The sequence below is a fragment of the Cibotium barometz genome, chromosome 18 (genome assembly GCF_041138505.1).
Source record: "Cibotium barometz isolate CiBa-2024 chromosome 18, ASM4113850v1, whole genome shotgun sequence".
NCBI lineage: Eukaryota > Viridiplantae > Streptophyta > Polypodiopsida > Cyatheales > Cibotiaceae > Cibotium > Cibotium barometz.
The window spans coordinates 39450437-39462935 of record NC_141063.1 but is presented as its reverse complement, the minus strand read 5'-3'; the positions used below and the strand labels follow the sequence as shown (position 1 = coordinate 39462935).

General features: G+C 41.4%; 2 protein-coding genes and 1 pseudogene across 2 annotated transcripts in view; 1 reads left to right on the top strand and 2 right to left on the bottom strand.

Moving 5' to 3' along the window:
- Nucleotides 1–4370, bottom strand: part of LOC147629317 (DNA repair and recombination protein RAD54-like) — an 83039-nt pseudogene extending 78669 nt beyond the window's left edge.
- Nucleotides 1–12499, bottom strand: part of LOC147629313 (uncharacterized) — a 58784-nt gene that overhangs the window by 6115 nt on the left and 40170 nt on the right. The gene's annotated exons all lie outside the window — the stretch shown is intronic.
- On the top strand, nucleotides 4457–10485 carry LOC147629316 (DNA repair and recombination protein RAD54-like; the record flags this gene model as incomplete). The annotated part of the gene is made up of 7 exons (XM_086812892.1): nucleotides 4457–4650; nucleotides 4822–5175; nucleotides 6452–6689; nucleotides 9811–9936; nucleotides 10052–10108; nucleotides 10180–10266; nucleotides 10363–10485. Coding segments are annotated over 7 exons (1179 nt in total), but the record flags the coding sequence as incomplete, so codon positions are not given.

The window sequence follows — 12499 nt, the reverse complement described above, 5'->3', positions numbered from 1 at the left end:
AGAGCACACATTAAAGTTTCATCAAGCATAATTGTGCTTACAGGTGGCAAGCTTAGCTGTTCAAGGATTGTTTAAGGGTATTCAGAGATGATACATTTGTCTCAGTTGTTGATTTTGTAGAAAACTACTCATTTAAAGCGCAAAATGAGATTCAGATCATGCATTGGCACACTAACCCCAGTGCACAATTCTGGTCCACATTAGTTATCGTTCTAGTGGCATATAAGATGGAGTAATAAAGGATATGCATTTCTACATATCATACGATAAGCAACATGATAGTCTTTTTGTTTAACATTGTTTTTTGATTCATCGTCGATGGCTTAAAGACCAAGGATTTCATTTCAAGAAGCATTGGGTGTGGTCAGACGACAAAGTTCAGCATCAGGCCATGGTAAAGCAGAGCATGATGGAGCAGGTGCAGTGGTGAAAAGGGCATGAACACATGAATAATTAAAGAGTGATGGGGTAATATTGAGAAAGGCATTTGACGTTATGTGATTCTTGCAGGAGACAATGCTGGAGTCAAATAGCCATGGCCTTGGGAACAAAAGCCACATAAGAAGAAGAGATAAGGTTGGGTTATGTCGATAGGTCTAACCCGTGGGCATGCACACGAGTTGGAGGGTCTCGGTCCATGCATTCCATTTGTGGCTTCTCAAAGCATAAATCAACACTTCTCAGGACTAGGGAATTATCATGCTTCTGTGGTGCATGCTTACACAATTGATGGAGATCATGTTCCAACAAATCATATGTTAAAGCTTGGAAGCGCATCACTGTTCAACCCACTAAAGAGGTGTGATCTGAAGAGCTACAGGTGGATGAGCCTTTGTATGAGGGATGTGAAGACTTCCTTGGTGATTTCTTAGTATCAGGTACACACCAAAGAAACAAGCGGAGAAACATCTCAAAGACAAGTGGGGAAACAAGATAAAGAGAGGTATATACTATGTTGCTAGTTTTTGGTATGAAGTACAAGCTAATGGTCACTATTGTTTGCTTGACAACAAACCAGAGGTGTTCATCCTATCTCACCTTGTTAGATCCATCAAGTTACCATGCCACAAATCGGTAGTCTCTTTTATTTATTTGGCGAGGTAGACGAGGCAATCTTTAACTCATTGCCGTATGACACATTGGACATGTAATTTGTTGATGTGCCTTCTCAATGTCCTATAAATATTTATGATAAAATGCTTTAATCTTGGTGGTATCAGAGACTTGTGGTGGTTATCGCACCTACAATTCCTATGGATCTTGGCATGTACTTGGCTCTATATCTTGAGATTACCAAGGTACCTTGCCTCATGAATATGTTCTTTATATCAATATTAATGTAAACTTTATATTTATTGCATGTACTTGGCTCATGACTATGTACTTTTCATCATTGTTCTGGATCCATACAATAATAGTGTTCAACGTCACCACCACGAAACATTTCAGCCCTAAAACGTTTCATGCCGAAATGCAGAGTTTTGTTGTAAAACGTTTCACCCTATGAGAAGGCAACCCAAAACGCTGGACTGAAACGTCAATTTAAAAAAATCAAGACACAATAAATATATGTATTTTTGATAATATATTCAAAAAATAGGCATTTTAGATAAGCATTTCATATGGGGCGTTTGAGTATATGTTGAAAAAATTTGAGGAGTTTCAGGCAAAACGCGTTTCAGTGCAGTTCAAACGTGTTTCATGGTGATGCAGATAGTGTTACACAAAACCATGTGTGTTTCATACCTTGATAGGGTAGGTCCATAAATTAACATAGGAAAACCTATTTTCCTACCGTATAGATCTTCAATAAAACTACCATATCACATCATCTATACTATATAGCACACAAGACCAACACCATAGAGCCCCTAAACTAGCAAAAACTAAACATTGGGGCTAGTAAAGGTGTGGCAACTCTGTGAGTCTCATAGGTATCTCATCAGGATAACTTTCCTTCTATATAGCTTTTTAGTTAGCACATGATAACTGCTATTTAGAGTTAAGGATAGCAACATAGGACAATCAAATTGCTAAGTGCAATAACTTATTCTAGAAGAGTTGTAATATTTTTTCTTGTATTAAGATTAAGGGGGAGTACATATTGCGCTTCATTGATCATTTTCACTATTGCTACAAAATATTTATCTTAACTTCATTACTATTGATAAAAGTAGTATAGCGACTACAAAAAAAAAAATCAGCAAAAACCCAAAAGATGTGGCTAATCCATCATTTACCATCCCTGCTCTTTACTATTGCACTTGCATGTCGAATACCAAAAAAAGTGTTAAGGCTACAAAACATTCCTGCCAAGAAAAAAGAACTCATGCCATGTGTAATGTCCTTGATCACAATGAAGGCCCTTTTCTTGACTACTGTAGTGCATGATAATGCTCCATGACATGGCTAGACAATGTGTCCTTGGCATTGTACATCATGTTCTCCCTTGCATACTCCTTGGCTAGACAATGTGTCCTTAGCATGTTACATCATGTTCTCCCTTGCATACTCCTTGGGATTATCTGTAGTTCTATAAAGCACCAACCAAGGGAATAGAATGCTTAGTAAGGTAGTAGGGGTCTTGATCATTATCCTCGGGGTCAAATGTCTCAGGACATATACAACATTCCCATGGGTTGCAAATGCTCTTGTACCTTGTGTCATGTATAAGAAACATGTTATCAGTATTAAGGGTACAGTGAGCACTCTATAAGGCTTCGAAGCACTTAAAATATATTGGCTTTGACGAATCTACTTGTTTGGGGACCCCTCGCACATCACCCATCATAAAATCAGCTTCCCTGCAATGTCTTTGGTCGAGCATATCCAACCAAAGAGTGTGCTTTATTTTGGGAAATCACGTTTCCATGGCTGCTCACATATTCTCCCCTGTGCAAGAACTCCATAACACAACTATGAAATGCATTGCACAACAATGTAAAAAGTTCTTGACATCAGGCCGTGCAACATACTGAAATTGAGGTTTGTTCCACTCCTTTGGTGGGGTTATCACTTGTTATTCACTGGAGATGTTTCTGTTGACATGTCCCTTGGCACGTCCCCTATACTAGGATATCTTGTATCTTCTTAGAAATAATCCATTCATGTCAAACACCAAAACCTGTGTTTTCGATGGTATTGGCAGCACAACCATAATAGTTAGTGGTGCTACATCAACCCATCACTTTAACGGCTTTCATCTGAGTTTTCTTCAACACAATGCTCATCAGTAGCACCACCATCAAGGTGGTTTACAACAAGAATGTCATATCCATCATCAACATGTTGTGCTTCAGCACTAGCCTGCTCATCATCAACATGCTACACTTCATGAAAACCCTGCTCATCATCAACACGTTGCACTTCATCATCAACGTCACATTGCACTGAATCATCAAAAATATGTTTATCACCAACAAGTTCAACATCAAAACTTTGCTTATCACCAACAAGTTGCGCATCCTTAACACATTGCATCTCATCAGTACGCTGCACATCATCAACACCTTGCATATCAACAACCGAGTGCTCATTATCAACATGTTTTGTATTATCAACACCCTGAATATCAACAACTGAGTGCTCATTATCAACACCCTAAGCTTTATGAACATCTTGCATCTCATCATCATCCTGTTCATCATCACCACCTGTGGCAGAAGGATTTTCCCCAACTTGAACAAGTTATAGGCTAAAGTGAACCCCCGAACCCGCGGGGCCACGCTACTCACCCAAGATGCATAATGGGAGAAATGGTGGTGTCTCTCTCTCTCTCTCTAGCCTCTCTCTCTCTCTCTCTCTCTCTCTCTCTCCTCTAGCTTTCTCTCTCTCTGTACCCTGCTTTCTTCACCTTCTCAATGGGCCTGCACCCCGAGTAGCCCGCTCCCTCTCTCTGGCAGCCCCTGCCTTGCATTCTCGCCACATCCCCTGCCAATGGCTCCAATCGCAGCACAGGCTTTGAAGAGCAAGCATATGTCACTTCATTTGGAAGGATACCCTTTCACTGCATTTGTTCGAAACAGTCTAGAGCCTTCTGGCACTTTCCTTTTCAAGCATAGCCTGCTACTATTAATGTAATATAGCTGCTGTTATACATGTCAAGTAATGCTCGTGCTTTCTGAAGCTCACCACACTTTTCATACATTGCACCGGCCACCTGTAGTGCAGCAGCAGATCTGAGAGAGAGAGAGAGAGAGAGAGAGAGAGAGAAGGCGGAGACACCGCTCATTGAAGCCATGTACTTGAAAACAGCCAACGCCATGGCTATGTCTTTTCCAAGAAGGACACAGTTACCCGCCCTCTCCGTCCTTCACACTTGCACACCATTGCAAGCTTTCCTCTTCTGATTGCAAGCTTTCCTCTTCTGATCACCCTTCTGATCAGAAGAGGAAAGCTTGCAATCAGAAGAGGAAAGCTTGCAATGGTGTGCAAGTGTGAAGGACGGAGAGGGTGATCAGAAGAGGAAAGCTTGCAATGGTGTGCAAGTGTGAAGGACGGAGAGGGCGGGTACCTGTGTCCTTCTTGGAAAAGACATAGCCATGGCGTTGGCTGTTTTCAAGTACATGGCTTCAATGAGCGGTGTCAAGCAAACGAAGAGAATGAAGGAGATCACCAAAGGGAGTCCTGGAATGTTGCTGCTCTTTTGAGGTAACACTGAAACCCTAACTCTTTCTTTCTTGTAGGAAAAGCTAACAGGAAATCTCTATAGCAGACCTACATTATTGTTTTGAAGAACCAACACATGCGGCCGTGTAAAGAAAGCATTCAGGAATTGCGATGGCATCTATATAAGACATGTTGTAATTTGGTCTGTTGCAGTGGTAACCTGGTTGTGTCAAGGCAACCTCTACTTCCAAAAGTGCTATCAGTAGAGTCTCCTTGCCCGGGTACTGTCAATGGGGAAAAAACAGCAGACCTTCTGCGCCATCTTAATGCTCGCAAGCGATTTGTGCCGTGGTGCTCTTCAAGAGAGGCTTTATCCCCTCTCATAAAAATCATACCCATACCTCCAGCTTCAAGTTCTGCGGTGGATGATGACACATCAGAGGAGCTTCCCCCTGGTATTGAGCCACTTGTTTTGTGGCAGCCAGAAGATGATGACAAAATGGATCAAAAATACACACCTATTGTTGTTGACCCACGTTTGGTCAGGTTCTTACGTCCTCATCAAAGGTATTTTCTAATTATAATTTATATTCTTCAATGATCGAGGAGCTTCGACATGAGGAGAGGTTCTATATTGTGTTTTCATGTTCTCAATCTGCTAAATTTTGTCTAGATGCTTTCAATTGAGGAGTGTCTGATATGAGGAATGCCATTAAAAAAAGTTCTCCAAGAGCTATTGACCTTGTGTCCTTTCATAGAGAAGGCTAGGGATTAGTGGCTGTGTTGGTAAGGGAGCTCCCCTCATAGAGCAAGCAGCTAGTTTCCCATCTTTTCTTGCATTATATTTTTCAATCTGTCAACTATCTTTCTTGGGAAAAGCAGAGACTTAGCAGCATGTTTAACATACCTATGTATGTACAGTGTTTACTTTTTCCTATTGTTTGTCTATACAATTCTTGAATAAGTGCATACCAATTAAGAAGCAGACAATGCCAAAACTGTCTTGACAGTTCTCAACTCCATTTAATCTCCAGTTTTTGTATTGAGAGAGAGAGAGAGAGAGAGAGAGAGAGAGAGACTTAGTCTTTGTGGTCTGAGGGCCACTATGTATATGTTTTCCATGCAAGTCATGCGACCTTTATTTTGTATTCCATTTCAGAAATTTAACCAACCAACCATTACGAGAGAGAGAGAGAGAGAGAGAGAGAGAGAGAGAGAGAGAGTGTCTTAGTCTGTGGTCTGAGGGCCACTATGTATATGTTTTCCATGCAGGTCATGCAACCTTTGTTTTGTATTCCGTTTTAGAAATTTGACCAACCAACCATTACGAGAGAGAGAGAGAGAGAGAGAGAGAGAGAGAGAGAGAGAGAGGTCTGCAATAATTTCATGGCTTTGCCATGCTGCCAAAGCTAGAGGCTTTCCTCATTAGCTATCAGATTTGCTAAACTATATGTTTGTTGTACTTAATTTGTTCTTCTCTCATAATGCCACCATTTAGGTGTTTCATCATTTGTGGTTCACATCCGAATGTGAAGCTGCATTCTAAATGTGTTCTGCTGAATGGACTTCAGAATTAAGGTTTAAAAATGGTTACCTTTCTTGCTGGACAGTAGCCTGTTGGACACAATCTCTTCATTCAGTTTTCCTTTGTGCGTAATGCAGGGAGGGTGTGCAGTTTATGTTTGAATGTGTCACTGGTTAACGTGAGTTTTCAAAGTCTAACACAAGTCTTGCTGGCTGCATACTTGCTCTTTTGGGGTAATTAATTGCTCTTTTGTGTTCAAGTTGAGGTCATGCACCATACAATTGTACTTGCTTACTTTGGTAGCGGTCATTCATACAGGTTGGGAAAGACATTGCAGTCAATCACACTGCTTTGGACTTTGCTAAAGCAAGGCTTTGATGGTTCTCCCATGGCAAAAAAGGTTTTGATAGTTACACCAAGTCTCGTTAGCAACTGGGAAACAGAAATTCAAAAGTGGCTTGCAGGACAAGTGAAAGTTATGGCTTTGTGTGAGCCTACATGGGGAGAAGTCATCTCTGCCATAGCTGGATTTTTGGCTCCTGGCAGTGTATATCAGGTATGCTCTTTAAGCCCTTACTTTGTAAGACGTGTAATGTCTCCCTAATACGGCCTATGACAGGTCTACAACATCAAATGCATAGACCCTGATAACTGGTAACTAGCACAAGTTAGCAAAAGAGGAAAGTTTAATGTTGTGTTGTGCACTTGGGTATTGGAGATTTTTACAGGAGAAATCTGGATGGTAAAAAATAAAACTTGTTTTAGCTTGAAAAGTAGTGATTATTATTATTATTATTTGCACAATAAAACATGGCTCATTATATTCCAACATGAATCAAGATACAATTGCATCCACAAGTGTTATAGCTCAATAGGCTACCACAGTCCTAAAGCAATAAAAAAACTGGAGGTACAAAACTGAGTGTAAATCACACTAAGGAAACAAAATAAAAAACAGAGGTGGGGTTAATGGCACTAATAACCAATCATTAGGAACATAGGACCATCTCGGTGAACCATCCAAGAGGGAGAAGAAAACCTAATATCTACACAAGAACTCAAGTCTCCTACTCTCTGTAGCCTTGGATAAACCTTGCAGGTTGCATCTAATCCCAAGCACCCCTCAAGACATGGACTGTATCTCTTCAAACATCCATAAGACCTTGCATTATGGAAGGCGTCTCTCCAATAACTTGAGAGTATATTCCTCAAAACGGACCAAACCTCATTTCTAATGTGTGAATCCTCCTAAATCACTAGTAAAGAACTTTCATTACAAGTACCATTGTGTATGTGGAAGATAACTTTCAACATATTTGTTCCGGTTAATTCGGGCTTCTACAATTGAACAAAAAATAGACATCGTTGAACTTTAATCCGGGCTTCTACAATTGAACAAAAAAATAGACATCGTTGAACTGAATCTCTTCATACCTCCCTCGTCCTCCTCAAGGTAGGTTGCTGTATCATCTGCATTCTCTTGATCTAGCAACTCCTCTCCAATAGGTAATGTCAAACCTCTAATACTTGTTCGACAGCCCTTATGAAAGGACATAGGCTCTACGAAGAATAAAAACAAATAAGGTGCAAGAGGACAACCCTCGTCGATAGATCTTTATAACTACAAATGACTCCTAGATGTGATGCCCAATGATCAATCTATTGTGAGCAAACCTTTAGAGAGTAGAAACTTCTTTGATCCACTCCATTTGAAAACCCAATCTCCTAAGGGTCCCCTCTGGAAAAAGCACCAATGCACTCGAGAAGAGGCGTTGTCTAGTAGCCTGAAAGAAAATAAAGGCAATGTCTAAGATTCTACGATATTGGACAAAGCGCGTGTGCGAGTCATGGATGAGGTGATAGATCTGATAAGAAGGATTTAATATGTTGCTGATGACTTTTGCCAATGCCTTGTAGACAATTGACATCAAAATGATCGATCTCCACTATCTCAAGTCCTTTCTATCACCTACTTTTGGAAAGAGGCAGATCAAGCTAGTTGAAGCATCCACCCAGATGAAAAATTCCTTCCAAAGGATACAAGAAGGGATCTCCTCAAACAATCCCAAAAAGCAACAAAGAAAATCTTAGAGAGTCCATCCACACTTTGTGCCTCTTGGCTCTTGAAAGCTTCAAGAATCTCTTGCTTAGAAAAGGGAGTCATCGAAGCTCTACTCATTTCCTGAGTAACCAGACTTGGAATGCTGTCCCACACAATCTCCATGTCCCTTATAGCTCGAGGAGTAGTAGTGAAAAGCGAAGAGAAATACTCAGTAGCAATATCCATCACCTCATCTAGGCCCCTCCCAAGGGTACCATCACTATCTCATAAGCATTTGACATGATCACCCATTGCCCTCTGCCCATGGGCTTTGAAAAACTTTGTTCATTCTATAGCCCTTTCAGGCCTAGAATGACACAAATAGTGATAATGAAACTCCAATCTTTCTTCCAAAACCAAGTTAAGAGCCGTTTTGGCTCTCAAATCTTGCATCTAAGAATTGGGGGAGAAATGTTGTTGCTGTAAGCAGTGAATGGGTGGAGAAATTATGTAGCAGAGTTGGTGGGAAATGATCAAGGAGAAATAGAAATGTTCAAGAGAATGGAATAATTTAAAGGTGAAATTGCAAGTAGCTAGTAGTGTGTCGATCATTAGAGCCTTATTATGTGTCATTTTATACCTATACCATGCTTCAATCCTCCCATTGTCTGCCTTTTCTAATCAAGTGCTAACACATGCTTAATAATGGGAGTGTTGGGGCTTTAGAAGAGCCATCAATTCTTATGTTAATTAGGGGTCCGCACCTGATTGCATTGCCCTTTTCTTATCTTCATTACCAAAGGCCATTAGTGGTCTTCCCCCCTTCTTCCTTGTAACAGCCCTCCTCTTCGAGCACCTGCTCATGTACGATAGCATTCTTTGTGTTGTAATGGTTATACAGTTCCCTGATGGCAGCGTATCCTGGAGATATTTTTTTGGATCATGTGCGAGGGCTCTTTTTTTTATTCTTTTGTGTTGCAATAATCATGGGTGGCTGGCTTCTTACGCACCTGGAGTGAGCAGCAGATCTTCTTTACAATGAGGTCTGGCCCATTGGGAATACATGACTCCACGATGGCCCGATCTACCCCCTTTGATTGTACATAACTTGTTGGGCATCAGCCCTTTCTAGTGTGGTTGGGCGCACTTGTATCTCTTGGTGCTCTAATAATATAATCAGCTCTGTTTCTTTGGTAAAAAAATAATCATGGGTGGCTTGTAAGAGGTGCTCTAATAGTTTGCACCCACAATGCTTGTGTTTTTTCCTCCAAAAAAAGTATCTTCAACATAGCATTGCCATCTGGTTCCATACATGTCTTCAAAAGACAATTTGACTTTGCCACATGTCATTCGGGTCTAGAAACTCTTCGCATAATACTTGCAGGCTTGGAAGGGTTTCCATAAAGGCTGATGATACTAGCTTGAACTTGAGAAAGTAAGAGTTTTCGTTTTTGACAATGACATGAAAATTTTTAGCTTTACACAGTTTCTATGCAACTAGCCGAAATTTTGTGTGCTTTTTCAGTAATTTGTTGACTTACCTATTAGTGTCATATTGAGAAGGAAACTGCAATACCAGCTGCAATTTACTTGCTTGGTAAAAAAACATTCAAATCTGTCTATATTGTCTATGCAGGTGTTAATTTTATCATATGAAACTTTCAGAATGCATGCAAAGAAGCTGCAGCAGGCAGGCAGTTGCGATTTGCTTGTATTTGATGAAGCTCACAGACTGAAGAACGATCAGACATGCACCAACAAAGTATCAGATTTATTATGTTCAGTATAACTTACCAAAGTTTTCTCAAAATTAAGTGTAGACTTTCTTAATCACCCTACAATCCCCTGCTGGTATCTTATTGCAACTTTTGAAGCAGGCTTTAGCGGGTCTTCAATGTCAAAGACGTGTGCTGTTATCTGGTACACCCATGCAGGTGAATTTTGGCTTTTATCTTCTCAAGGAGATTGAATCAGTACATGTACACTAACTATAAACTGTGTACAGAATGATATGGAAGAATTTTTTGCAATGGTCAATTTTACAAATCCAGGGATTCTTGGCGATGCAGCTACATTTCGACAATACTTCGAGGTTGTTACTTAAACATGACCATTGGCACACCCAACTTGTACGCTCATTATGTTCAAGCATTAGGAAGGAGATAAGCTCACTTTGAGTTTTATACAGGCTCCGATTCTCAATGGGCGTGAACCAAGTGCAAGTGAAATGAACAGGGTCAAGGGGGCAGAGCAATCTGTTGAGCTTAGCAAAAAAGTTAACCCGGTAGCATGTGTGCTGCACTTCGATTGAAAAGCTTTTACTTTTTGAGAGAAACAAGTTGCTGACTGCTTGTTCTCTTGCAACGCAAAAACACAGTTCATATTACGACGAACAAATGCTTTGTTGTCAAACCATTTACCTCCAAAGGTATTCAACATTTCTTCAATTCAACTCTGCCAGACTGCCTCTATCCCTCTCCCTTACACACACACACACACACTCTAATCACCAGGTCTATCAAGGTCAGCTTGGCAACAAACCAGGATCAGCTTATTGGCAAAGAAAAAATATTTCTAGAGGTGGGATTAATGCATTTGCTCCCTCTACTTCTGGAAAACTTCGTCTTCAAGGATCAACACATACAGATGAGACAGTAAGGTTTTAAGTTGTTGTTAGCACATTTTTACTACATTATTTTTCTGCATACAAAGCGTACATGTACATGTGGTTGTCTGACACCTAGGCTTAATTGTCTTCCGGAATTTTGTGGTGCATTTGATAACCTAATGTGCCGTTTTTATGGGCTTCGATACGAGCAAGCAAAGTGCTTCTAATGTTTGGATAACTTTTGTGCTCTACTAGGTCATGAAGGATTGCAAAGGACTGAAACTGAGGAAAGAGAATTGGCCAATTTTTTGCAAAAAACGACCTCTCTTCGGGCAAAACTTCATATGGTACCAAAGGCACTTCAGTTGATCCGCCATTACCACATCATCAAGTGGTAGATTGGAGGGGACAAGATGTTTTTCCGCAGCCTGTTTTTAACCAAGGCACATGTGGAAGTTGTTGGGTCGCTGTGCGAGCTTGGCTTGTGTTGCTGCAGTACATAAGATTGCAAAAGGGGGAAAACCGGAAGCTTTGTCAGTTCAATATGTGTTGGATCACTGTGAAAGAGGGTGTGGAACCGGCCTCTGATAGAAACCAGAGTGCGGTAGACTAGCAGTCACCCGTCCACTTGTAGTCTAGATATGAAAACAAAACAGATTGGAGCTAGAATGCCCAAATCTGAAAACAAAGCGACACCTGTTGGCCCCAAAGCTTGGCGCCCCTTGCGGTATTTCTGTATTCAATTCCAAAAATATGAATGGCTGAGTACAACAAAAATCAGCCAAGAGATTACACCTGTATGTCCAATCTGACGGCCCACAATCCTTCTTAGCACAGAGGATCTATGCACACAGATTTGTGTCTCCAAATAACACACTATGCCTCCCTCTGATCAGCCAAGACCACTAAGCAGGGCAGCCCTGAGCATACATCTGGCATAACTCAAGTGCTCATACATACATGTACTGTCCAAACTCTGTCTCAACCCTTGTCAATCTGCCATACCCCTCCTCTCACAAGGGACCAGATAACTCATATCTGCAACAGACCTCAAGCAGTGGAAAGAGAGATAGATGAACAGATGAGGAGCTTACCAAAATCAGCTCGTGAATCAGCACTGGAGGAAGCAACGGTACCAATTTGTACTTGCAGGCACTTGTTTCCACAACCCTGCTTCACTTGTATGCACGTACTTGTCTGTACCCTCCTCCTTGTGTTCACTTTTATGCTGTCTTTGAAAGTACAGATCTGAAAAACAGCCCCGTACCCGTCTGTACCACCTCGGGATACGTGTCAAGAGTTGTACTTGCACACGCCGCCTGCTGTCTGCACCTGTGCTCGCCTAAATCTGCGTAGCCAGATCTGTCCAACGCCGCCTGCAGCAGTACTTGCTGTACCTGACTGTTCGTACACTGTACGGCAGTCATACAATGTTGTACTTGCTGTGTACTTGTCTGCACAGCCTGTACAGAGTCTGTGCGCAGCCTGTCCAGCAGGGAGAGAGACCCGCAGCAGTTCCTGAGTGTAGCGTGGACCAAGAGGAAACCTGCAGCCTGTCCGTACAAGGCTGTACGGCTGGTTTGCACAGAGAAAACAGCAGCAAAACAGTCTTCAGCAACCGCCTCCTCCTTCTCAGCTTTTCCACGCATGTACACCCACAAGCCTCCACGACTCTCTTCCCCAAAAGCTAGAGAGAGGGGGAGGAGAGAGAAGCACT